Source organism: Fundulus heteroclitus, unplaced genomic scaffold (genome assembly GCF_011125445.2).
Source record: "Fundulus heteroclitus isolate FHET01 unplaced genomic scaffold, MU-UCD_Fhet_4.1 scaffold_76, whole genome shotgun sequence".
In the NCBI taxonomy this organism is placed as follows: Eukaryota; Metazoa; Chordata; class Actinopteri; order Cyprinodontiformes; family Fundulidae; genus Fundulus; species Fundulus heteroclitus.
Genome location: NW_023397208.1, coordinates 1,403,897 through 1,429,270, shown reverse-complemented (window position 1 = coordinate 1,429,270; position 25,374 = coordinate 1,403,897). Strand labels below are relative to the sequence as shown.

The 25,374-nt window shown below is 38.5% G+C and overlaps 1 protein-coding gene across 1 annotated transcript in view; it reads right to left on the bottom strand.

Moving 5' to 3' along the window:
- LOC118561934 (MAM domain-containing glycosylphosphatidylinositol anchor protein 2) overlaps positions 1-25,374 on the bottom strand; it is a 71,424-nt gene that overhangs the window by 20,727 nt on the left and 25,323 nt on the right. Inside the window, exons 3-5 of the mRNA XM_036134183.1 lie at positions 23,962-24,139; positions 11,034-11,054; positions 7,794-7,949 (exon numbers count right to left, since the gene is read on the bottom strand). Coding sequence (XP_035990076.1) covers positions 7,794-7,949; positions 11,034-11,054; positions 23,962-24,139 — 355 coding nt within the window. The remainder of the gene's footprint in view (positions 1-7,793; positions 7,950-11,033; positions 11,055-23,961; positions 24,140-25,374) is intronic.

Sequence of the window (25,374 nt, the reverse complement as noted above, 5' to 3'; positions counted from 1 at the left end):
ATGCTTCACTCCCTGTTTAGACAAGATTATGCAGTGCACAGCTCAGCCACCTCCTCCAATGCTGCCTACACCGTCGCATTTTCGAGATTTAATTTCCTCCCCTCCAGAGCCATTCTCCGGTGAGATTGGAAAATGTAGGGATTTTCTTTTAGAATGTTCACTAATTTCTCTTGTTCTCTTCAGTCGTTACCTGATGACGCCTCCTAGATTTCATACATTGCGAGGCTAAATACAGTCAACATAGCTCCTTCACAGTTCATTTATTTCCTTTAATACAGAGTTCACACACACATTTGGATATACAGAAAATGAGATGGATATCACCAGAAAATTATGGAACATAGGTGCGCAAGATTAATTTCAGAGAAATGACAGTGGAGCCTATTGTTTCTATTGTTTCTATTTCTATAAGAGTGTCTATATTGTGGACAGGCTGGTTGCTATATAACCACTTGCCCTATTTGGCTAAAAGGTACATCCTGCCAGTAGTATAAGGAATACTGATGGGCGGAAACATTGGGAACTATCCCTCCCGTATGCTACTTCTTCACACTCTAAAAATCAATCGATATTCTATTAAAACTCATGCTTTGATTGACTGACTCGGGTAATGAACAAATTCTTATATATTCTTTACATTATAGTAAAACGAGTCAGGATCCCCACTGTTCTTTTTTCACTATTTCACGTCTCAGCTCTGAATAGTACATTTCTATCCATCATCACACACAGAAAGGATTCTATAGAACTCATTGTTTCAGCCAGTCATAGTGAGAAAGTTACATTTTATTGTGTTTCCTTCAGTCTCCCTTGATTCTCAGATACTATTCGTCATCCACAACAATCATTTTAATCGGAGAAAAGCTTGTGTAGAATTTTAGAGTACACGCTGCCGTTTTAATGGCCGCCAATCTACCTTTATTCCACGTCATCTTATTAATTTCAGACAAAGTGTAGTATTGTATGGTCCTATCTAGTGTTCCCAGGTAGGATTTATGAAGGGGATGAAAAAATACAAAAGTACATTTTGATTTTTTTTTAGTCATGCCTTTTGGACTGACTCATTCTCTTGCCGTTTTTTAGTGTCTTGTCAATAATGTCCGGCAGGACCTTCTAAACAAGTTCGTCTTTGTTTATCTTGAAGGCATTGTAATCTTCTCCAAGAACCTTGAGGAGCACAAGATAAATGTTTGGCTTGTTCTCCAATGTCTGCTTGAAAAACATCTGTTTGTCAAAGACTAGAAATGTGAATGTTATCTGTCACTTTCTTGGGGTAAATTTTCAAAAAGGTTCAGGTAAAAACTAATACAGAAAACATCCAGTCTGTCCTCAATTGGCCCACACTAACAAAACAGCCATCCCACTCACCAACTATACCTCCTCAAATAAAGTATTCATTTTGACACCTGAGGCAGAGACAGCAAGTATTTTTTCAATTGCAAACTAAGTTTGCAATTAAGAATATGCGTCAGTCCTTACCCAACCAGAACCATCAAAACAGCTCCTGCTGGAGGTTGACTCTTCAGATACTGGAGTGGGTGTACTTATTTGAAAGATAAAATGCTCTTTTTTAGTTTTCTCTGCTTCTTAGAGAAATTGTGATACTGGTCACCAGGAGTTATTGCTTTAATTTTATCATCTCATAAACCTGATTCTAAGAATATGAAATCAAGCTCTTTGTCCAGGCAATTCTCCGCTGATGATGAAGCTCCCATTAACACTGTTAATCCATCCTCATATGTTGTGGGAGTTCTCAACTGGGAGGTCAAAGACCAGGTTCTACTTTCTCAATGTTTTGAACCTGTACATGCTGACTGAAGCACAAAGATTATGTACTAGCCTTTCATGTCCGAGCTAGGAACAAGTCTCGTAATAAACCACTCAATGGGTTTCTTCAGCCTCTTGCCATACCCAAATGCCCCGCACATTGGTTTGGACTTAGTTACCAACTTACCTTTGTCCAGAAGTTTACCACCATACCTTAACATATTGATCACTTTTCCAAAGCTTGCCAGTTGCCTAGTTGCTCTTTAAAAAACTTTGTTGTAAAAAATGACTTCTGACTCCTCCTCCCCATTTCCAGACGCTGCCAAACCAGAGATTTTGAAACCTCTCCCTGCTGTAGAAATATAGTTCCTGGAGAGTAATTGTGAATAAATCACTTGATCTTACCATCTGTGTCCATTGTGTGATTATGCATGTGGGTCAAGAAAATACATTGACCACAACAACACATTTCTATAGTTTTCTGTGGATTTTACCGGTAAAAAAGTCCCACGTTTTGTTTACGAAAACCCTGAAAAGAGTAAATGCATCTAAAGCTAAACATGTTGATAGGTGAAATATAAACTATATTTAAACTCTGTGACAGTATAATAAAAACGAGACCCTCCTTGTGAGAGATAAAGTGCAAGGTTTTCTTTAAGGTTCTCTTTTTGATAATCGTGATAGCCCAGGGCCAATGAGGCTGATAACGTATGGGGTAAACTTACACTCCTTGGGCTTGACAGTCATGGACAGCACAGCAGCTACAGACTCAAAGTCCTCTGATTGTGTCTGAGCCAAATAATCTCAAGTCAATCTGTGCCCTGCTACAGGCACAAGGAAGGTAACTAGTGAGCAGCTCCACGCCCCTGCAGCCAAAATCAAATGGAATATCTCCCTCTGTTGAATCTCATATCAGATAATTATACGCAGAGAGGAATGGGCTTGGTAATGAAATGCTGGACATTTGGAAACCATTATGTGATTAAAGCCAATGCATTATTTACTGCTTCAGCTGCTGTTGGAGCCACAGAAGCATAATAGGCATTTATATTCCATCACAGATACGAAACTACCATCAGGGCACTCAGATGTAATCCTCAGACTGATTCAAACATATCCGATTTTAATGGTACTTTACTGATTGAGTTAGTTAATTCACATACCAAAGGGAAAGCAAGATTATTTCAAAAATAAATAATCAAAGGAACGCGCTGTTAGACTTCAATGTGACATGTGCAAACATCTCTTATAAAATCAGAAACTGAATGATACAAACCTATTACAGCTTGTCACGAACAGGCACTTTTACTGACATGTTTGCATTTACAAAACAGTAAAAACCGTACTCTTGCAATATGTTTATGTTGGCACGTCATTCACCAGTGACACAATAATCACACTGTTTTTCTGTGCACTGTGGAGATTTGTGTTACCTTGCATGGATTACATAAAAAAAAAAAAATCTAAGTTATGTTAATTTTCAAGTGTGTCCACACATGTTAGAATCTGTATGTATTTGGAACGATGCTTATAGCTGTCAGAAGTAATTACCAAAGATTTGAACAGATAGGATCTGAGAGATGCCATAATCCTGCTTTTGCAACACATTTCTGTAAATGTTGTAAAACTGTTATATTATACACCAGGCATACCTTGACCGATTGCATGAAAGGCCATATTTAATATTTTTTCAATGTCTTTGTAATTTAAGAGCATGCTAAAGTGCTTTCTATTATTATTACTAGCAAGTATCCAGTTCTCTCCATAAGTAATTGACCCAGTGTCTGAAACACCATGTTAGTAGAGTTGTAGCTAATTAAAAAAACGTGTTTAATAGCACACAACTAAACACCTCGTTAATTGGCTGATCACTTGTCCAAAACAATTGTTAAAATAGTTATTACTTTGTAAATCTAGGAAATATTTCTGATATTTAGAAGTCTTGTTTTGATCCTTGTTCAGGATAATGCACAACAAATTAATTAGAGGATTATATAATTAAACATTGAAAAGTTTACACTCATCCACAACCTTTGGCACAAGTAAAGATGTTTGAAAGCTTGTTATTTAGACTTTGTGACTCAAATATACCTCACTACGATACCGTTCTCAAACATTGAGCTTTATAATGTTTATTTGATTATTTATTTATTTATTTTACCTCGCTTACAATCCTAATCAATGTGAATGGTGGTAAAGTAACATCACTCCTTGTCCAGCCTTGTCAGTCATTATTCCAACAGTTTCAGTTTTATTTATGGGGTTTACTGAGAATTGGTTCGAATATTTAGGTGAGTAGCTTTTTCCCAGCCATTTTCTGAGTAATAAAGATGCTCAATTAAATGAGTGAGAATCATTTTGTTTTTGTTTTCGGTGATTTAGCCGTCCCTCTCCCACACAGTTGAAACCAGATCTTTAAATGCACTGTATAAAAATACATAAAACTTGTTTTCTTACAGTTTGACATTGAATCGGTCTAAATTTTCTTTTTTTTGCAAGTCAGTGAGGATTACCAGAATCTCCATTTGCTCCATAATAATGCAAAAATAATATCATGGCAGAATAATAAGAGAAACATGTTAGAGATTTCTGTTTCTTTATTTCAATAAATGTAGAAGTTGAAAATGAATCCTTAGTATTTCATAGAAATGTCTTGCAAACTTTCCTTGGGGGAAATGTTTTGAGTGTCTTTGCACCAACTTCTCCAAAAGCTTGTTAGGATTTGGGCCAATTCCTAACAAGAGAATTGGCCCATGTGAACTGGGTCATGTTCATAAGCCGCTGTCCAAAAAATTCTGACATGATTGAGATCAGGTTTTTGAGCTTACGTGCCTTTGTAATTGATTTAGTGGTATGCTTAAGATCATTGCCAGTTGGAAAACCAATTTGTGTCCAAGCTTTAACCTCTTGGCTGATGTGATGAGGTGTTGCATCAATGTTTCCAAATTTTCACATCACAGACCATTCCACAATGTTAGATAGTTTAATCAGACTATAAGACTTGTCTCCAGACATTATGGCTTTCCCTGAGTGTTTTGCGAACCTTAACCTGACTTTTTATGTTGCTATTGGAGTAATGGCCTCTTCCTCACTAAGTGGCCTTTCTATCCATGTCAGTACAGAGCTTATAAATGTATAAAGTGTTGACACTCTCTTTTCTACTTCAGCCAGCATCTTTACCAGGTATGTTGCTTTTGTTCTAGGGTTGATTTGGTCATTTTGCCCCCAATCACGTTAATCTCTGGGACATGGAGCCTGTTTCCTGAACAGCATGATAGCTGGACATACCAATGGTATTTATCCATGAGTTTAATTGTTCGAATGTATGAATGTGTAACCTTCAGGCATCTGGAAATAGTGCCCAAAGAAGGACCAGAGCTGTCAAGATCCACAACTCTCTTTCCTATGTCTTGACTTGTGTCTTTGAATTTTTTTGATGATGTCAAACATGAAACCAATGGGTCGAAGGTTTTACTTTAAAGTACATCCAAACAGTTTTCTCCATTTTATTCAAATGTTGTAAAAATTTATCAGAAGTTTAGAACGAATAATAATAAATAGCTATATAATCTTCTCTAACACTTTCTCACTTCCAACACATCAAATAGTGACGCTTGGGCAACCCCCCCCCCCCCCCCCATTCTCATCATATATTGACGCACAGGGTGCATGACAGGCAGCGGACATTTTGTCACATGACACACACGTGACCTACGACAAAAAAGTTAGCCTACAATGTTGCTGCTGGTAGGTTTATTAGTGCATGGCAGCATGCACACTATTGTTTGTTTAGGTTTAGGGGTTAGGGTGGGTTAGGTTTAGTTTTGCAGTTTGCAGGTCATGTAAAGTTTTCGCAACTTCCTGCCACGAGCTCTCATGCACCCTACACCTCAATACATGACGAGAGGGGTACCCCCATCACATCAGTATCTGACATGCGGTGGGCTTTGCCCAAGCATCAACGTTTGACAAGTTGTGAATGAGAGTGAGGCTACGTTCACACTGCAGGCCTTAATGCTCAATTCCGATTTTTTTGTGAAATGTGATTTTTTTTTTGCATGGTCGTTCACATTTTCAAATATATGCGACTTGTATGTGATCTCCTGTGTGAACTGAATTCATACAACTTAAGTTGTATGAATTCAGTTCACACAGTTGCAGTTGAGGACGCAATGATGTCATACGTAGCAAGCGTGCTCAGTGTTTGCGGCAGTAAACATGGATTATAATGCTGGCACGTATTTTGCAATCTTTAATTTCTTTTTTAACCGGAGCTTTCTCTCCATTGACTGCTCTCCTCACTGTTGTCCGCCATGGTGTCGTTTTTTTTCCTGCTTCTGCTTAGCAGGACGCAGAATAGTGGCGTTTGTCGAGTATCAACGACGTACACGTCAGATTAATGCGACCTGGCCGTACAGACACGGGTTGCAGTTGAAAAGATCAGATCTGTGTTGTTCAGACTGTCATGAAAAGATCAGATCCAGGTCGCATATGGGCAAAAAAATTGGAATTGGGTCACTTCAGGCTGCAGTGTCAATGTAGCCTGAGTTGTCTGCTTTATTTAAAGAAGATATAATAAGCACCCTAGGAAAATCTTTCCTATTATTCTGGCCTCTAACAAATATAATTTTTTTAGTAATTTCAGCAGATCTAAAACAGGAAAATTTTATTCCGATTTCAGGTCAGTAAAATAAAAGCTAATGTGACATTATATACAGCGTATTTAAACATTCAGTTTCAACTGAATATCTGGTTCTAGAAATACATTCTTTAATGGCTCTGTAATTTTTGCATAGAGTGGCATCTTTCATTCAATTTTACTAGTTGATTTTAACAGTGGTATTTACTGTACCTTTCATTTGTTCTGTTAATCTAAGCATGCTGCACTTATATTGCCGGTGACTTTATAAATGGCTCTAAAATAATGCACGGAGAGAACATACTCAGAGGTTTAAAGCCAAAAATCATTGCAAAAAATTTTGAATTTACACATTTTTACAGTATATAATCCTAAAAAAGAAGGTTAGTAAAAGGCAAATGTCACAGAGCACTTTTGTGGAGTACCAGCATATTTTCAAAACAGCAAAGAAAGGGAATAAAAAGGATGACTTTTTACAATTGTTTGAAACTGCTAGAAATAAAAATTGTGAATTTTCCAGAAAGGTGCTAGTTATGATGCAGTCACTTCTCTTCTGGGCGACTGTGGCTTGATGGGCAGAGTAGTCATCTTGCAATCAGAAGGTTGTGGGTTCGATTCCAGCTTCCCCTTGCCACATGTCAATGTGCCTCTGGGCAAGGCACTTAACCCCAAGTTGCCTACCGAGCTGCATCTCGGTGTATGAATGTATGTGCGTTAGTGAAAGCGACTGGGTGAATGTGGCTATAGTGTACAGCGCTTTGGGTGGTCAGCATGACTGGAAAAGCGCTATATAAGTTCAGTCCATTTACCATTCAGACTCTAACTCTTACAGATGTATTATGTGGCTTTCCTCTTGTACGAGTTGCAAGCTTGTTGTAAAATGATGACGAGTGGTCATCAGCAAAAGTACTTCATTCATTTTGACCAAAAAAACAGTCCAACTATGATATATGTATATCTATTTGAAATGTGTCATCATCATTTATGACCTAAAAGACGGGTCTGTGGTTTGATTTATGCTCTGCCAGCGAGCCTTAAAAAATGCATGGAGGACACAGTAGTAAAAAACAAAATCAGCACTTATATGAACTCAATGCTGCATTTTAAGGTTCCCAAGTGATGAGCCTGCACAATCTGAATTACATGAAGCAATTATAATGAAAGGCAAACACCAGGTAAAAGGATTCTTGAACATTATTGCAAAGATAGTTTATTGTAAATATGATCATCTTTCAGATTTTATAGACAACACTGCAGTGTATGAAGAGACAATGCTAATAAAAGAAGTTAAGTTATAGATATGCTTTTGGCGGATGTTATTCTTCTTCTCTAAAACTGTAAAGTCACTTTTAAAATGTAGAAAACAGGTAAAAATTGAACTACTTACCCTGCTTAGACCCGGTGCGGTCGGCGCCGGGGCCAGTGTTGGGTGTGTACTTTGTGTCCCGGGTGGCGGCGCTGTGCCTTGTCCAATCAAAATCATCGTTCTTGTCCTGAGTAAACATGCAGATCGCTTCTTCCTCAAAGCTGCAGTGGAACTCCCCTGGAGATCGGCAGAAAGCACACCCGGGTGTTCACATCATCATGACAAGAGGGGAGAACGGTACAAACTGCCTGGAAGCTACAGCGATACATGTGAGCTGCAAGATGCCTGCTGTATATTTATGAGCTTTCCTGTAGCGCCTCGGTCTCAGGAGTGCATCTAACAATCTAAGTCCTAATTACATCATGAAATGTGGAGCAAAGGATTTCTAAATTAAGACGTGACCTCTATGTGACTGTAGAAAATGTCCCCCTGAATGTTTTTTTTTGCCTTTCCCTGACAATGACAGGCAGTGTAGCGAGCGGATGGAGATAGGATGCTGCAAAACTTATGGGAAAGTGGGTGAATATTTGAGACTAAAAGGCATGTCATTAAATTACTTAGCTTCAAGGAAAATATTCAACTGAACACAAGTGTCATGTGAAGACATTACGTTCATGCTTTTTTGCAAGGGTTTGCCACAGTTAACATTTGTTCTTTTAACATTACTGAAGGTAGAAAAATGAGACGACTGTCCTTGGAGGCTCAGACAGACCTCATTTGCACACGCTGTGTGTAGTCGGTTTAAAAATCGGCATCATCTCAATCACGCCTCATCTTCAAGGGGCTCTGCAGGTGGAGCTACTGAGCCCCATGCTCTGCTTTTTCCTCTGCACCTCTCCATGCCCCTTTGACAGCAATTTTTTTTTTTTAAAGTGGAGTGTGCCGTGAGAACGAAATGGAATGAAAGGGTAATTGTAACTCTTATATGAGGTTAGGATGGGTCACTTTGATGGTAATGTCTAAATGCGAATTTGCTAATGAATAGTCAGAAATCTCGCTGAAAAAAAAAGAAAGAAAAAAGAAGCCTGCCGCATTTTGGTTTAATGAGGGCAGAGCAGCAGGATTGGTAGTGTCAAAACCTCCATTTAATCCGTAAAACAAACAAAGCTAAACACATAACCAGAGGACATGGCAGCGCTGAGCAATGTCCTCAAAGAGGTAGTAAACGGGGAGCATTTAGATGCAGGATGTAGGCATGTGCGCTGATAAATATTCATTGATTTATTAAAACGTGGCCAGGAGCAGCTTGGAGTGGTGACCTTGCGAGGAGTAGGATCTGCAGCTTTTACTCAGGTAATCGAGGTAGCATAGACGGAGGTGCAGAGTGGGTGGATTGACTGAAGAAGGGAAGAGGGCATACATACTGGGAGCGAGCGAAGTGAGAGAAGGAGAGGCCGCGTTTACAGGCACTCCTGACTTTTTTTCCCTCACAGGCATACAGATTTAAATGAAGGGCTGGTGCGAGGCATTAACGCCCCCATCCGCGCTGAGCTAAACTAAATGTTTCTGCCTCCTGCACCCGAGAGGGAGGCGAGGATTCGGAGAATAGGTAGAGGATTGAGGGTCGTAAGAGGAGGCGTTCAGGTAAGATAGTCTCCTACGGGGATTTGGATAATGATGCTGGTGATTAGGATGTTTGTTATTGTGCTGGCGATGTTTGTGCGAACACCCACCAAAATATAAATCAGCTGTATATAAATATATAACAGCGGCTACGCACAGCAGTACACCACAGTACAGTAAACAACGATTAAGCGTGGATTCTCAAGCCGTGATTTTGTAAAGTTTTCAGTCTAAAAATGCACAACAAATGAGACTAAAGATTAAAGCATGTCAGTACACACAGATGCATGCTCATAAACGAGGAAACATGCACAAAAAAAAAAGCAACGTGCAAATATTTTGTTCAAAATTTACAATTTTGCTCCAAGACTATTTAGCCCTGTCAAAACTGTTTCGTGTCGGGGTTTTTTTGGTAGATTCCACTATCTTGGTGTTAAGCTGTAATATTGACCTATGGTTACAGAAGAACCAGGCTTTCAGACAACATGAAACAAAATGAAACGGCCATCCTTTAATTGCAAATTTTATTGACATTTAGATTCTTAGAGACAAAACGATTCAAACTACTTAATCCAACCTTATTAAGATAGTCTCTAACAAAGCTTTGCTATTAGTAGACAGTTTTTTTTTTTCAAAACTATTAGTTTTCTATGCGATCTAATAAAGGTGTAATGACAACAACACACCACAATATTCCTTGTCAAGGAGACATCTTTATTGGGAAGCGCTATCTAGTTGCTGTTACCATGTGACAAATGCAAGCTAATATTACAGTGCCTGGATATAAACATTAATGCTTTAAGCTCAACACCCAGTTGTTTCTATGTGTAAAGCTCTTATTTTGAATTAACAAAGAAGACAGTCCTTGAGTTGTGCTGACACAGTCAACCAATAAAGACTTCTCCTTGGGTTGGTTGAAGAAATTAATTTATTTACAAGAGCATCCAAGATGCTTCAACCTCTTGCAAAGTGTTTGTCAGGCTGATTTTGGAAATTCAGTAGAAAGCAAACAAACAAACGGTGAATGACTGAGGGACAAGATACAAACAATTTGCAAACCATGTGAGAATACGGTAACTGTAAAAGAAAAAAAACTATCAAAAAATAGAGTAATATTTACAATCTATGTGAATATCACATAACACTATCGGCTGTGAGTTATAGCCGACAACGCTAAAGTTAACATTTGCTTTGCTGCTTCCTAACAGCTGTAAACCAAAGGGATATGTTAGAGTTTTTACTCTGTTCGATTAGTTAGCCTGGTCAATTTTGTACTAATCTTCCTGTTGGCATAGGGTTTACTTCAGATTGAGTCAGACCTAGAGGTGGATTTCAACATCTAGATTTTTTTTTTTTTATTCTGATGTGTTACCCTAATATAGATCTACTAAAGTCATAAAATATTTACATACCTGAATGTTTTTGTAAATGCAAAATTGTATTTCTACAGTATATTAGCAGTATATTGTCAGAAATGTAAATGTACTTCAGGTTGTAATATTCCACAATGTGGACTGTTAGAAAGCAACATTAAGAATAACTGTAATTCTTAGTTTTCCCCAAATCGTTGGTAAAATCTTGACTCGTAAGGAAAACCAATCGCTTGTTTCATATATTACAGTCATTGCACCTGCAAAATCCAGTCATGCCAATATTTTTACAGACTCTTGCAAAAGGTAGAGAGAGCATCTTACTTACTCAGGTGAGGGTTGATGGGAGCTGCGGAGGAGAATCGTCAGAGATTTGTTAGCGCAGAAGATCAGAGGAGTCAGCCATTGCATAAAGCATTTTTACAAGGAAACATAAAGACATACAGAAACACTCCAGCTTGGTGAACTTCAAAATAATTCATTGTTGTGCTTCTCAAGCACATAATGATACACAAGCACATACACGTAACCAATGCACTTTCATGGTGTGTTGCAGAGCTAGGAAGTCTCTATTTGTAAAACACAGTCCAGGAATGGCTGAAAGCATAGAATCACAACAGATGAACAATATAAATATAAAAGGGCTGCGGAAATCCTCTTCAACGCTACGCACTGATTACCGAGCGGAGCAAAAAGAGACGTGTGGAATTTCAGAAAGAAAAGGTGGCAGCAATTATTCTCTGACTGTTATCTAACGTAAAAGACAGGATTAGGAGGACGGCATGATCACATTAATAAGCTTATAACACAGCTGCTTATCATCACTGCCATTTACCGGCGCTGCTGATGTTCTTGTCCAAGGTGACTTCCATTTATAAAGCCAAGCCTATTTTACACGTCCATTTAGGAGCCAATAAATCTTAAAAAAAACGGCTAATAATCGCAACCGTGGCAGCTAATCACCTCTATGGAACATCTTGTCTGTGTTTACTTAACCGTCATTTTAGAAACTTGTAGATTAAATGCTCCTGGCTTTGGGTCTCTCAAACACCTGTGAAATTCTGTTTGCATTCTGTCCACCTGATGCACGGTTCACTGCCTCGCTTATTGATAATTTAAAAGGCTACCACCGAAGCAAACACATAAAGGTCAAGGGTATCACGCAGAGCCGCAACTCGCCAGTTAGTTGGCACTTCACTTTTTGCAGATAAAATACCATTTAACCTGTCCAGAAGATTCATGAGCATTTTCATGATCGATTGCTGACCGGCTGAATAGATGAGCTACATCAGCTTTGCTACAAAACCATGTTGCTGTTTGATTTATGAAGCCTTTCTGTGCAAAGGGGAATTGATTTTAATCCAGCCAATTAAAGAAAGCAATAACAAATCGCCCCTACAAAAGAAAACACGCACTGAAGTGTGGAGAAGTATTGAAATGGTAAAATGTTTTTTAAAGCAGCAACTAAAGTAGTGATTTCTGTTTATTATCCTGCTAATGAAAATGTATGTTACTTGTGGGGGGAAAGAGAAAAAGAAAAGAAAAGATGAAAACACACCGCATGGGAAGCTTCACGGTTACTGTGCGCCCTCATCCTAATAGTGTTTCCTGTTAAACATACCTGCGTCCCAACAATCACTGCTTTTTATTGGACCTACTGGGCTGCAGAAAGGCACACAAATTACAGAGGGGCAGGAAATCATCAAAGCTGTGGCGGAGAAAATGTTTTAGGTGACAACTTGCAGCCGCTGGCTGGCAGAAAGGATGCAGAGTTTTCTGACAAAACACAGCCTCTCTTGCCTCTTCCCCCTCAGCCTCCTTTTTTCCTGCAACTTCCCCTTTCCTCCCTCCCAAATCCTTCCTGCCCTCCCCCCCTTCTAACACATGCAGACACACACGCACTCCTTCCTCTTTCCGACACTGCGGTTAAGAAAGTATGTTTTCTTGTCGTATTCCTTACCTGCAGCTTCTCTCGGTTGACGCTCTGTGCCTGAGTCCAGATTAATGTGTCTGCTCAAGCAATGACTTCCCCCCACTGAGGAGCTCAAGCTGAGCAGTGAACAGGCCCCAAGGATTCTGAACTACCGTTGTGTATGCAAGCGCTCTCTCCAAACCACATATGCACAGAAAATTTAACTTCCATCATGAAAGACTAATGAATATGAAAAAACCCCAGAAATGCAATAATTTTACTCTAAAGACCTAACTCCAGTCTTTAGAGTGCATGGATCATTAAAACAGTCTGAGTCAAGTGTTTTTCTATATATAACACTAGTAAATATGAGATTGAATTTATAGGTGTCCTCAGAAATGCATGTTTGACATTAAAGCATTGGTCTGAAACATGTCCAAGAAAGCTTATTTAAAACTTCTGCTATGCTAAAATTGTTCACTATATTTAATAGGGTCAAGCTTTGTAGGTGTATACAACATAGGTCAAAATATCCCATGGTTCTGCTTGACCTGGCATAGTATGCTAATGTTAACATCTGCAGCTAAGGATTTGGATTTTTTTAGACTAATTAACAATGTTTGATTTGAACTGGGATATTTGACAACCCCTTACCAAAAAACCCTACTGGTTATATTATTAGACAATTTGTGCAACCGTAACAACACATGCAGGAAAATCAAAGACGGCAAGCTTTAAAAACTTTTCTAAAGGGAAGATAAAGCATCTTTAAAAAAATGAGACATTTTTCACTGAAATAACCCCATACAATGGTTGAAAGTCCTACAAACAAATGTTCATATTTTATTGATGCAACCTGTCTACTTTGTTGCCAGATGTCATGCTGATTTACTTAACAACAAAAAGCTCTAAAAAGAACTAAACCCATACCAAACAGCAACTGTAGATGGAAATATGAATGCTCAGGCAATTCAGCATTTCATCCATCAATATGGAGATTTATTTGGTGTTACCAGTGAAGAACAAAAATAGCATATGTCCAGCTGGGCAAGAAATGTGTAAGTGGTTTACAGAAAATAAATCCCAGCTGTTGTTACTGGAATTGCTACAAGCTTTTAGTGTGAAAACCTGCTACTCACCAGTAAGCTACATTAGTGGAAGCCAAAAGTGAATGTGTATTCAGCCAGTGACAAGTGGCAAATACTATTTAGATATTTAGCAAATCTATGTGCATGGGCTAATTCAATACGGATCAGCAGCTTCAAAAATGGAATATGCTAGTATTGTTAGATCCACTAATGTAGCCCAAGCATGGGCCTAGTGATATCTAAAAAAACTAATAAGCCACTCTTCTTTCCGGAAATCTGACAGTAACAGAAACTGAAATGATATAAAAAGATATGCACAGACATGGAAATGGTTTACAGTTGAATCATTTAAATGCTCCAGTGCTTTCAGACTATTTTTATGCACAGAATTCTCGTCCCAATTTTGGATTTTGACCAATAAATGATACAATTGTAAATATAATCTCTTATATTTTAGGTCAAAGTCACATTTTGACGGCTCAATAATTCCAGAAGCCGCCTCTGGTTATTGTTCTGTTTCTGTTTGTCCTCCAGTGGTGGGTAGGAAGTCTGTGGACGTACTGTTGAAAACACCATATCATTTAGGAACTTAAGCAGCTTCTCTAATCTGCCTAAGGTATTATATTTTCATATATTCCTTGTTTTTTTTATACAGATAATCTTTTTTTGTATTGCAGGTTGTAACAGCTAAAATTAATGTTTGTGTAGGGGAATTTCTGGGCCCCAATGCAGAGAGAAGGTATAAAGGTAGGGATATGCCATTTATACCATTTTAGGCATACATTTATTAAAAAGACTCTTAATAAGCAAAGTCCTAAACTGCAAAACAAGCCATAGAAAAGCCATTGTCAGGCAGGAAAGCAGTTGGCGTGAAGAAGAGAAAAAAAACATGTACATGTAGTAACAGGAAGACCTGGCTGTGAACTGAAGGTATTAAGCAGTTTGTATGCTATGGTGGTGATGGAGACCAGGTATGTTGACTGACTGATGAAATACACAGTGGCTATAAAAAAAATAGGAAACTGAGCCCCAAACTGGAGGGTAGCACTGAACAAAATAACCACCACAAAGGAAACACAAGGACCATAACCAAAGAGAAATCAGTCACTAAACAGAATATGGGTTTACACAACAAACAATCATTACTCAAAATACAACGTCAAAGCTAAATCTTTCACAAATAGAAAAAAAAGAAAGAAAAACAGTTTAGTGTTATGAAGAGAGATAATGTCAATACAATGGATTTTCTGGCAGAAACTACTAAATCGTGGTGTCAATTAGCTCAGATGTTTATTTATGTGACATGTAACAAAGGACACGATTAAGAAGGAATACTGAGCACAGGTAGCAAACTATAATCTGCGCTTTCCTTTGTGAACACAATAACGAGGTAGAACATTTCCAACACAGCATTTAAAATCTTAACATTTTCTTTGTTTATGCAGCCTTGCAAATACATTTTTCAATCATTATAAAGGTTTTCTAATGCGCAGTGGGACTAACTCCAGAAGACTCAGGTGGATGCCTCAATGGTCTCCTGGATCAATGACTATCTGAAACACAAACCACAGTTTGCGAGACTGAAGGGTCGTGTGTCTTAACAGTAGTCAGTAGCACAGGAGCACCACAGGGGACTGTTCTCTCACCATTCCTTTTTACTCTGCATACCTCAGACTACTGACAGAAAACAGACTGCTGTCATCGACAGAAATACCCAGATGACTCTGCAGTCAGTGGGAAACAGAGTACAGGAAGTAGGAGGACCGTTTTGAGGCATGGTGTGGAAGCAATCATCTTATCTTAAATGTGAATAATACAAAAGGAGATGATTGTAGGATTCAAGAGAAACAGGAATTTCTAAACACTATCTTCATCCTGGGAGAAGAAGAGAAGGTGGTGGAGGAGTATAAATACATCGGTGTTGTTCACCTGGACGACAAACTGGACTGGATAGACAACTGTGTGATTGTTTACAAGAAGGGACTGAGCAGACTGTACTTCTTGACAAATATTAAGTCCTTCAGTACTTGCAACAAGATGCTGCATATCTTCTATAAGTCTGTTGTGGAGACTGTGATAACCTCCTCCATCATCTGTTGGGGTGGCAGCATCAGAACAAGTGACTTAAAAATGTTCAACAAGCTAATAAAGAAAGTGGGCTCCATTCTGGAGACTCCTTTGAACCTCTAGGGATGACTGTGCAAAGAAGGGTTCTTCAAAAAATGAGGAACATTATGGACGACCCTGGGCATCTTATCCATCAGACTGTTGTACAACAACAGAGTGTCTTCAGTCAGAGGGTTCTCCAGATCTGCTGTAATGCACACTGCTTCTACAGCATCTACAACAACTAACAGAAGAAACTGGCACAATAACTTACATTCAATTTCCCTTTCCGATTAATAAAGTATTCTTGAATTGGAACTGAATCTAATTGAAAACCTCTCCTGCTAAAAAAACAACTATATATATATAACTATATATATATATATAGGGTGCATTGCTGGTCCATGTTGTGTTCTTTTCCAGCTCAGAGGACAAGACAAGCCGCTGCTTGATGCATGATTGACTTCCATCCAAAGCGCCTAATTTTGACTGGAACACAAAGTGAGCTCAGTGACCGCCGAAGGACACTGGTCCATCGAGGCAGTTTCGGATACAAGCACTGACTTCATCTTGGCAGGAATCCCTACCCACTGGTACCTCTGTTGCATAACAAAGCAGCAGACATTTCTATGGCTGCAGCTTCATACCCTTACAGACGAATACTGCTTGGACTCTTCTGTCATTTTATTGACCTTATATAATCCACACTATGAAAAATTCCCAGTGATCCACTGCCTGAACCATAAGTTCAGCAGCAGAGTGGGTGAGTTTAACTGAGTAATCTTTCTCAGGCAACAGAACTTTCAAGCTCAGATGTCCATGGTCACGCCCACTGTGGAAAAAAATCAATGGTGCAAATCATCCTTTTTGGTATCAGTGTGAACAAGACGCAATGATGAAAGCCAGTGAGGTTCCAACAGACCTTCACATGGCTCAGCTTTGCGCTGACTGCCAGGTAGAAAACAAAAATGAGAAAAGGTATGAAAAAAAATGTAGACAGGGAAAAATCAAAACATATATTTCATGAGCATGGCAAGAATGCAAACAAACTGCTTCAGGAGCTGATTTCTAAAGAATGTCAAGCAGAGGAGGCCAAATGAGTATAAAAAAAATCCATAAGAACACCTGATATAGGGTCTTAACAACCAAACAGATAAGTCACTCAGTGGCAGCCTGACACAGCTGGAGAGTTTAGATTACCATAAAGAAGCCTCAAGGCAGCAGGTGTTGGTGGAGTGGGGATTGGTTTCCTTAAGTATGTTGATAGTTAAGGAAATTTACCCATTAGCAAACCTCAAGAGCTGACTAATTTACATCCATCTATTTTACACACCTGCGTAATCCTCCTCAGGGTTGTGTGGGGGACTGGTACCTATTTCCAACAGTCAACATCCAAGAGGTACATACTGAACAGGTATTAATTTACATGTTAGACCAAATATCATTTCTGTGAAAAAAATGAAGTGTAAAACAATTCTGACTCTCTGATTTTCTGTGATTTTGTTCAGCAGGCAGCCACATAAAAACTCCAGGGAGTTGGTGCCTCTAGTCTGTCTCGTTTGTCCCATTTCCAGTCTTTCTTTTAATCCCAGTTATCTGGCTGCTGACTGAATTGCTTATATTTAATGGATACATACAGAATGCACTGATCCTGCCATCTTGGGAGCCGTTAGAAAATTTATGGATGCATTTCTCTAAAAGGAGGTATTTCATGAAACACAACAACTGTAGTGTTTTTTTTCACTTGTATAAGCTTTAGAAAGAGTTCAGTGTTGTGCCGTGTACACTGCACTGCAAACGTATTAAAGGCATGAATTTTGCATCAGAGTAAATGGGGCTGGATAGAAATATTTTTTGTTTTATTTTTATTTGTATAAAAAATGGGAAAACTGTCATTTTCTTTCCACTGCATGAAATATGTATACCTTTCTGCTCCTCTGCCCCCCCCCCCCCCTTAAATACAACATAAAATACATTTGAGTGTGTGGTTATAATTGGAATAAATGCGGAAAGGTTAAAGGCATGAATACTAGTGCAAGAGATGGTAGAGCATTTGATCAAATTTATCAAACTTTCATTTAAGCATCTTTGAGTTTCCTTCACCTATAGATGAATTTTTAAAACATATGAATACTGCCAATTGTGTTTGAAGGTTCTAACTTTCCAAAGATCCAAAGTTTGAATCGGGTAAACATTTGATTATAGATTCTCTTGGCATAATCACAGGTCCATTTTAAATGCCCAACCTTAAAAGTGCCAAGTCACATACCATGACTTTACGACTTTATGACTTTATGCCAGTAGCTCACTCTTGTTGCATACAAAGGTTTTGCAAATAAATATCACTTCCTGTTGGCTTATTATATTTTATTTATCTGTTTTACACTTTATGTTTGCTCTATTTGTCAGTACACAAAGTGCTTTTGTGTATATTTACTGTAACAACATCTTGTGAGCAGAAGAACACCATTGCGCATGCACGCAATGAGTAAACAAGGAGATGGAGTGGAGCCAAGCGAAGCAGCAACATCCAGCGGAGGAGTGAAAAGTTTTGTTGTTTTTGTGAGCAAAAGTTGCAATATCCAACTATATAAATTTTAAATACCATGTTCAATTGTTTTCTTCAGATGTATAACGTCCTTAGGTAGGAAGAGTATCCAATGAAGCAGAAAACTGGGTGTGATTTAAGAGTAAGAAGGTGGCAAGCTACTGTCAATGCCCTCATGAGATGCATGAAGATATAATATCAGGAAACAGTTGTTGTACAGAGAGGGCTGACATAAAGCTTAAACTTTAAATCCTGCATTGTACGAGGGAAACCACGAGAGAAGGGAGGCGATGACAAACACCAAACAGATGCCGAGTTTGTCACTGCAGCATATTTTAAAACAGCCTTCAGAGCTGGCTGACACAACCATTCTTCATCCTGCAGCTGGAGACACAATAACTACTTTTTGTGTTCTCCTGCAGAGTCACAGAAAATCTAGTGCCATCGTGGATCACAATAATGGCTCTGCCAGTGGACTTCTTTTATCCCGAATGTAACACACAGATCAAGCCTCTTTACATTTTTTCATTTTGTAATTTTTTAGGGACTCTTTGGGAGCTTATTGTGCAACATCAAAGCCCAAGAGGGCCATTTTCGGCATGCTTTATAAAAACTACAAACAGGCATGAATAGAATAACAAAGAGGCTTACGCACAGAATCACTTAGGGGTTTTCTGACCCTCACAGCAAAATAATTAGTTGTACCCCCCATTACAGAAAAAAACTTTTATCTATTATATTAGGGTTTTATGTCATAGCTCAACACAAAGTATTATCTAATTGTAAAGTGGAAGAAAAGATACACATGCTCATTCTGAACACACTGTCCAAATTAAACATGGCTCTGGCAGCATCATGCTTTGGGAATGTCTGTCTTTAGTAAGAACAAGGAAGTTGGCCAGATTTGGTATGAATTTGGATGGAGCCAATGTACAAGAGAATACTGGAGGAAAACCTGAGAAGTTTAAAAAAAAACTGGGTTTTAGCTTTCAGCAAGACAAAGCCACAATGGGAGACTTAAGAAAAAAGCACAGTGATGAGTTAGAATGGCCTAGAAAAGCCCAGATTTAACTCCACCTGAGAGTTTGTACCTTTAAAAATCACTCACTGACACGCTTAAAGTGTAACTTTCTCCAAAATCAATTTTTTTCTGTTGCAAATAAGATATATAAATTGGGCCTAAGGGTGGTAATTTAACATTACTCACTTTCAAAAAAATTCTGTGAACTTGTTTAATTCTGCAATATTTATCCCTAATATTTATCCATAACCCTAACTCTAGAATTTTATTCCTTAAAACAATTAAAAACCCTGTCTCATTTTTATCCACTTTACAATTATGGGCTACTTTGTGTGAGATTATTACATAAAACCTACGTAAAATAAAGTTTGAACAGATGTTGTTTTCATTTAAAAAGGCATCTTTGAGGGCTTTAACCACCAGAGTTGGACATGGCGACTACAGTGTTAGTTTGACAGACGCGTGAGACACTGCCGCTTTTCCAACTTTAAACGTGCTCATCCAAATCTTGACCAATTATGCAACAGAAGTCGAATACCCTGTGAGAAAAAAGTTCTGCCCGGACGTTGGGTTGAGAACAAGCCGCAACAACTCCTCGAAAAGAGCAAAATGCTGCCATTTTGTTCTCACAGCCAGGGAGAACAAGGAGTATGTTGCAGTCTTAGGGCTGGAAATGAGTGGAGGACTATTTAGGGATAGAAAACCTTGTTTTTTCTTGGATTACGAATTTCATTGGCAATCTTGGACCCCCAGTGTAGTTGTGGTGGAAGTAAACCACGCTTTCTGTTAAGAAAGTTGTTAGGCAGGTTATCTAGTGTTGGTATTGTTTATTCACGAGTGCTTCAAACAATGTCTGACAGCAAGACGGTCCAAAAGAAAGAGAACTGAATTTATACAACTTGAGTCACAGAGATTACCAATGAAGGAATCATGGCAATGGTGGCATCAATAGTCTACCATGATTGTATTTGTGCTAGTGCCATATAAAGAAAAATGTTTATATAGCTAAGTGAATTATGTAACTGTTTACTCCACTCAATTCCCTATCTATTTACAGATAGGTAAATGAGAGTAAACCCCAAAGTATACACACAGATTAACTACATATGAAAAAAAAGGCTTACACTATATTTCTCTCAACTGGAAAGCCCTGAATGCAACACAACACTAACGGTTTGTATACAGGAGGCCTTCAGGTCCTTGTTCTCCTACCATAATTAAACAGAAGCCATAGCAGAGATCTTGGACCGTATTTCACCCGTCAGTCAGGGTGACTAATGGGACACATTCTCAGTGCAGAGTGAATTTGGCTAAGATCTGTGTTGGCCTGATACAGTGACGTTGTTGAGCGCGTGGGAGAACAGAGCACCCCTAGAGTGATAATTAGTCCAGTCTCATTGTGCAGGCTGGAGATTTGAACACCAAACTTGCTTTGTTTCTTTCTGTCTCTCCCCTTTTCTCTTCGGCCCCAGTTTGGCTTCCTCTGCCGAGCCTCCCGTGCCTCTCGCTGCCTTAATTAGCCACAATTCTTTACACTTTTGACTGAATTCAATTTGATTCCGTTCATCTGATTTCAATTCAAGGTTTAGCACGGACCATGGGGGGAAAGTTTGTCTGCTTCCCTGCCTTCCCCTCTTCTCCAATTCTCTTTTCTCCTAACAGCCATGATGAGCTGCAGTGAAGCTGAATTATTTACAACTGCAGCAACACCACTCAGGAAGATCTCAGCAGGCAGTGATAGACGGAAAACAGTTGCGTTATAAAAATGCACATCTCAAGTACCTGGGTATCTGGACGGTACTGTCACCTTTTTTGTTGTAAATCAGTCAACATGGCTCCCAGCTGAAGAATAAATCTGTACTTCCAAACTGTTGGATGTTTCTAAAAATAAATTGCATTGAAAGGTTTATTCACTTGACTCGCCAAGCTGATATACCTACAGTTCCATAAATCTTTATTTGGGTGATCAAAGCATTCTTTTTCATGGTAAGCCTAGAGTCTCACTAGCATCTTGCATATTTTGAGATTTAGTTTTATCTTTGATCTCTATCTTTAACCTCCACTGAACCATAAACACTTCTAACATTTTGTACTTGCCTTGAGGCCTCGTGGTCTAATCATAGTGCTTTGTGAAAATATTAATATTATTAATATAAGCTCCCTTAGGTTTCTTTGTGTTTTTTATATTTCTCTAATTTATCATGTAATACAAGATGTCATTAATGTAATTCAAAAAGATATAATAAGTAATGTATCCATATGGATTCTCCTCTTTCAATGGGAGGATGAGAAAAAAGATTTTTTCTCATCCTACCATTGAAAAAAAATTTTTTCCCCAGTTTATCAAAAAGGGGAAGAAGTTCTAAAAACAAACCTGGCTCTTTTTGAATATATAATTGCAACCTTTGTTAAATGATATAGTTAATTTAAACACATTATTGGAGGTTTGATTTTGATAGACATACCGAGGCCACAACACTGCCAGGTCATTAAAATCAAGAAATCATATTAATATAAGTGGTCTAATAAAAATATGCTTAAATGCCCAAACAGTTCAAAAGTCATATCCTGTCCACGAACTTGAAACATTTAGGACAATATTCTGCGGAGTGAGAAGACAAAATCTAACTTTCTGGACGGTATGCCTCTGATTAAATCTGGTGTGAAAATTACAAACCATTTTAGAGAAAGATTATTATATATCTAACATGTCAGTGGTAGTGTGATAGTCTGAGGACCACTTGATGTAACTTATGGAACCATAAATTCTGCCCTCTTTCAGCAATGATCCAGTGCACACTGGAGAATTTGCCAGAGAAAGGGTTGAAGAAAAAAGGTTTTGCTCCAATAAAGCCATTTCACAGCTAGCTGTGGGAGAGGCTAACCACGGAAGGCTTGGTTATTTGCAAAGAAAACTATTTTACGCATCATCTTATGTGTACTTCTTTTATTTTGGACACCTTACAACAATTTATTCACCCCATGACATAGTGGGAATAAAGCTTTAATAGAAAACCTAAACATTTCTCTTATCTGGTCAGGTAGACACAGCTGTCTTCCATCTTTGCATCGTGTTTTCCGATGGGTTTGCTTGATTATGTTTAAACTGTTAAGGGACAATTTAACAAGCACTCACAAGGGCAGCGTGTTACACTGCTTTTACGGTGACTCAGACTCCAATGTGGTCTCTTCATTCTTGAAATTTAGTTGAAAAAATTGTTAAAATAGCCAAAATAGTTTTCTTGGACAATATAACTGGTAAATTTAACACATCGTTTGATGCCATGAATTCTGACAAAATAATAGGGTTTTATTTTTGACACAAAGTTCAGACTGATGTATGCATGTAGGTATGGCGCTGTGGAAATATCACAGCGCCATACCAAGGCCTAACGGACCCCAGATGTGACGAGTCTCTGGAAGAGTACCGGGCCACGTTGCATGATAAGGAGTGATTTAATTAACATAATTAGTTTACAGGAGTAAACTGTCAGCAAAGAAAGACGCTTTTTGCAGTACAGCACAACTTTAGGTAAATATCCTCATTTGTGGGGACTTTGTAAATTTGGTTCAAGGCACAATCCTGGTTATCTTCCATTCTGCAGGTAATTTTAGTGCAGCAAGTTTTGGAAAATGAATTTAAGGGAAGCACTAATCTCATTCAGATGGGAATTACCTCCGATTCAAACACTTGTTTTCTGTATTTTCACTGGGATGTATACAACATGTCTTCGTGATGCATTATGTTTTATTTCACTGCTGTGATCCTTGATTCAGAGTCTAAGACAAGATGAGCTATCATTGCTCTGTTTGGTCACCACTGAAATAAAAATACCTGCATGTTATTTGAGAAACATTCCTGGAGACACAACAGATCCTCTGGGAAAAAAGAAGAGAGGAAGTAACGGACAACAAAAAAAAACAAGGTTGCCCGTAGGCAAACTGAGTGCAACAAAACATGACTCATCTCTGACCGGTTTTGTTTGGTCTCATGACCTAAGTGACATGTTTTGAGTCATCTGAGGCTCTGATGTTACGGTGATCTCTCAAGCACGCAAACAACAAGTCAGCCTTTAACCTAGCCAAGGATAAAAAAACCCTGACTCAGAGAATAAAGGTCAGAGGAAGAGATTAGTCAGTTGATCAACATCCATTTGGCTCAAACTGGAAAGGAGCAAAGCACGCTGAAATCAGGCTGTCCTCTCAAGACTTAATGCGTTAGATGCAATTCAAATTACTTTAATGAGTTCACTTTTAACTGGTCCATCCTCATACATATCATGCATAATAGATCTCCATCATGATCACAGAATTGGCTGCTGATACCAAATTGAACTTGTGATATTCATCCATGAATTGATGAACATGTGTCGCTGTACAGAAGCACAAACAGGATCTGGGGTTAATTATGGTCTCAGAGTCACCATTACATCACCATGGACCTATCTTTTAAACCGCACAGTCACACACAGAGGCAGATGCCACTTAGTCTTTCTTTGCCTTCTTTAGCCTGTTTTGATTCTCTTCTCAAGACAACACTTAAAAAAAAAAGCCACATGTGACACGGTTTGCAACACTTACCACTGTAGGTGATGATCCGGATGGTCGAGTCACCCTCTCCAAAACGAGTGATGGGAGTGAGACGCACCTCGTAAGATTCGGGTTTTATCAGCTCAGTCAGGTTATGTGTCATGAGCTCCCCTTTGCCAATAGTATCTCCCACGGGGATTTCCTGCTCCCACCATCGCTGCAAGCCCACCTGAAGGGGGAAAAAAACAGCAGGAACATTGGATTGTTTTAGCATAAAAGCCAACTTGATTATTTTGACAATTTTACACAATACAGGTCAATATAAAATATGTTTTAAAATCAAGAGCTTAGTTAACAGATAACTATGTGATTAACAAAAATCAGTTTTATTCTTTTCAAAGTTGTATAGTAGAGGCAACGGTCCATAGTTTTCAGGCTCTGTTTTAATGAGTGAACGATAAATAACAGCTATTGCAAATCAGGAGCACAATTGACTTTGACATCACAGCAAAGTCTATTCAGTGCTACTAAACTTTTAAAATAAGAAAAGAAAACCAATGTAAAACTGAAACTGAATCTCAGTTGAAAACATGCAAATTCATTTGAGGCAAGGCTGTTATTTGATTTTCTATTTAAAATTTCATTTCAGAGCCAAACAGTTACAAATACAAAACAATCAACAAACCTAAGATAACCTTTTTTGCCAGATTCTGTTACCCCAATGATTTCAGTGTTTTGTGAAATGTGTATTAAAACTTGTAATGCTATGGAAAATATAAATATGTGGATATCCTATGTTCTCTACCACCCCCACTCCCCGCCTCAACAAAATAAAATCTTCCTAAAGTTCTCAGATGGATTTTTGAACTTGAAGGTTTTGTTGCACTGCAACATAATTTTTCAATTAACAGTTTCTACAGACATTTCAATCACACTGCCATTAACTGCCTTAGAAATAAATTTTAATGAAGCAATAAATGTAACGTTGCTGCTTGCATTAAATGGTGGTTCTAGCCTAGTGGTCAAGCAGAGGAAAGACTTTACATTTAGTTGTGCAATCAAAACTACCAACCATATCTGGATTACCCAGGAGTTGATGGATACCGCCATGTTTGCATCATTCAGACATTTTCTACAATGCTCTGAAAACCCCTTTTCAACATGGGCCTTGAATTTCAAAATTGGCTCTGCAGAGTACTCAGCCTTTCTCCAGTTGACTGAGCCTAGCGATCACACAAAAAATATTGAGTGTTTTTCATCAGCAGGGATACAATACAGCTAATTTAGATTTTGAAAAAGACCAAAAAAAAAGAAAAAAAAAAGAGTCTGCTGGGGGTGAAAAGAAACCGTGTTGGGTACATTTTATCCTTAGGAATCAGTTTCCACGGGAATGACCTGCACCTATATAGATAGGTTACTGCTTCTGCATCACAATTGCTGATTATTCATGCTCTCGTCTGCACT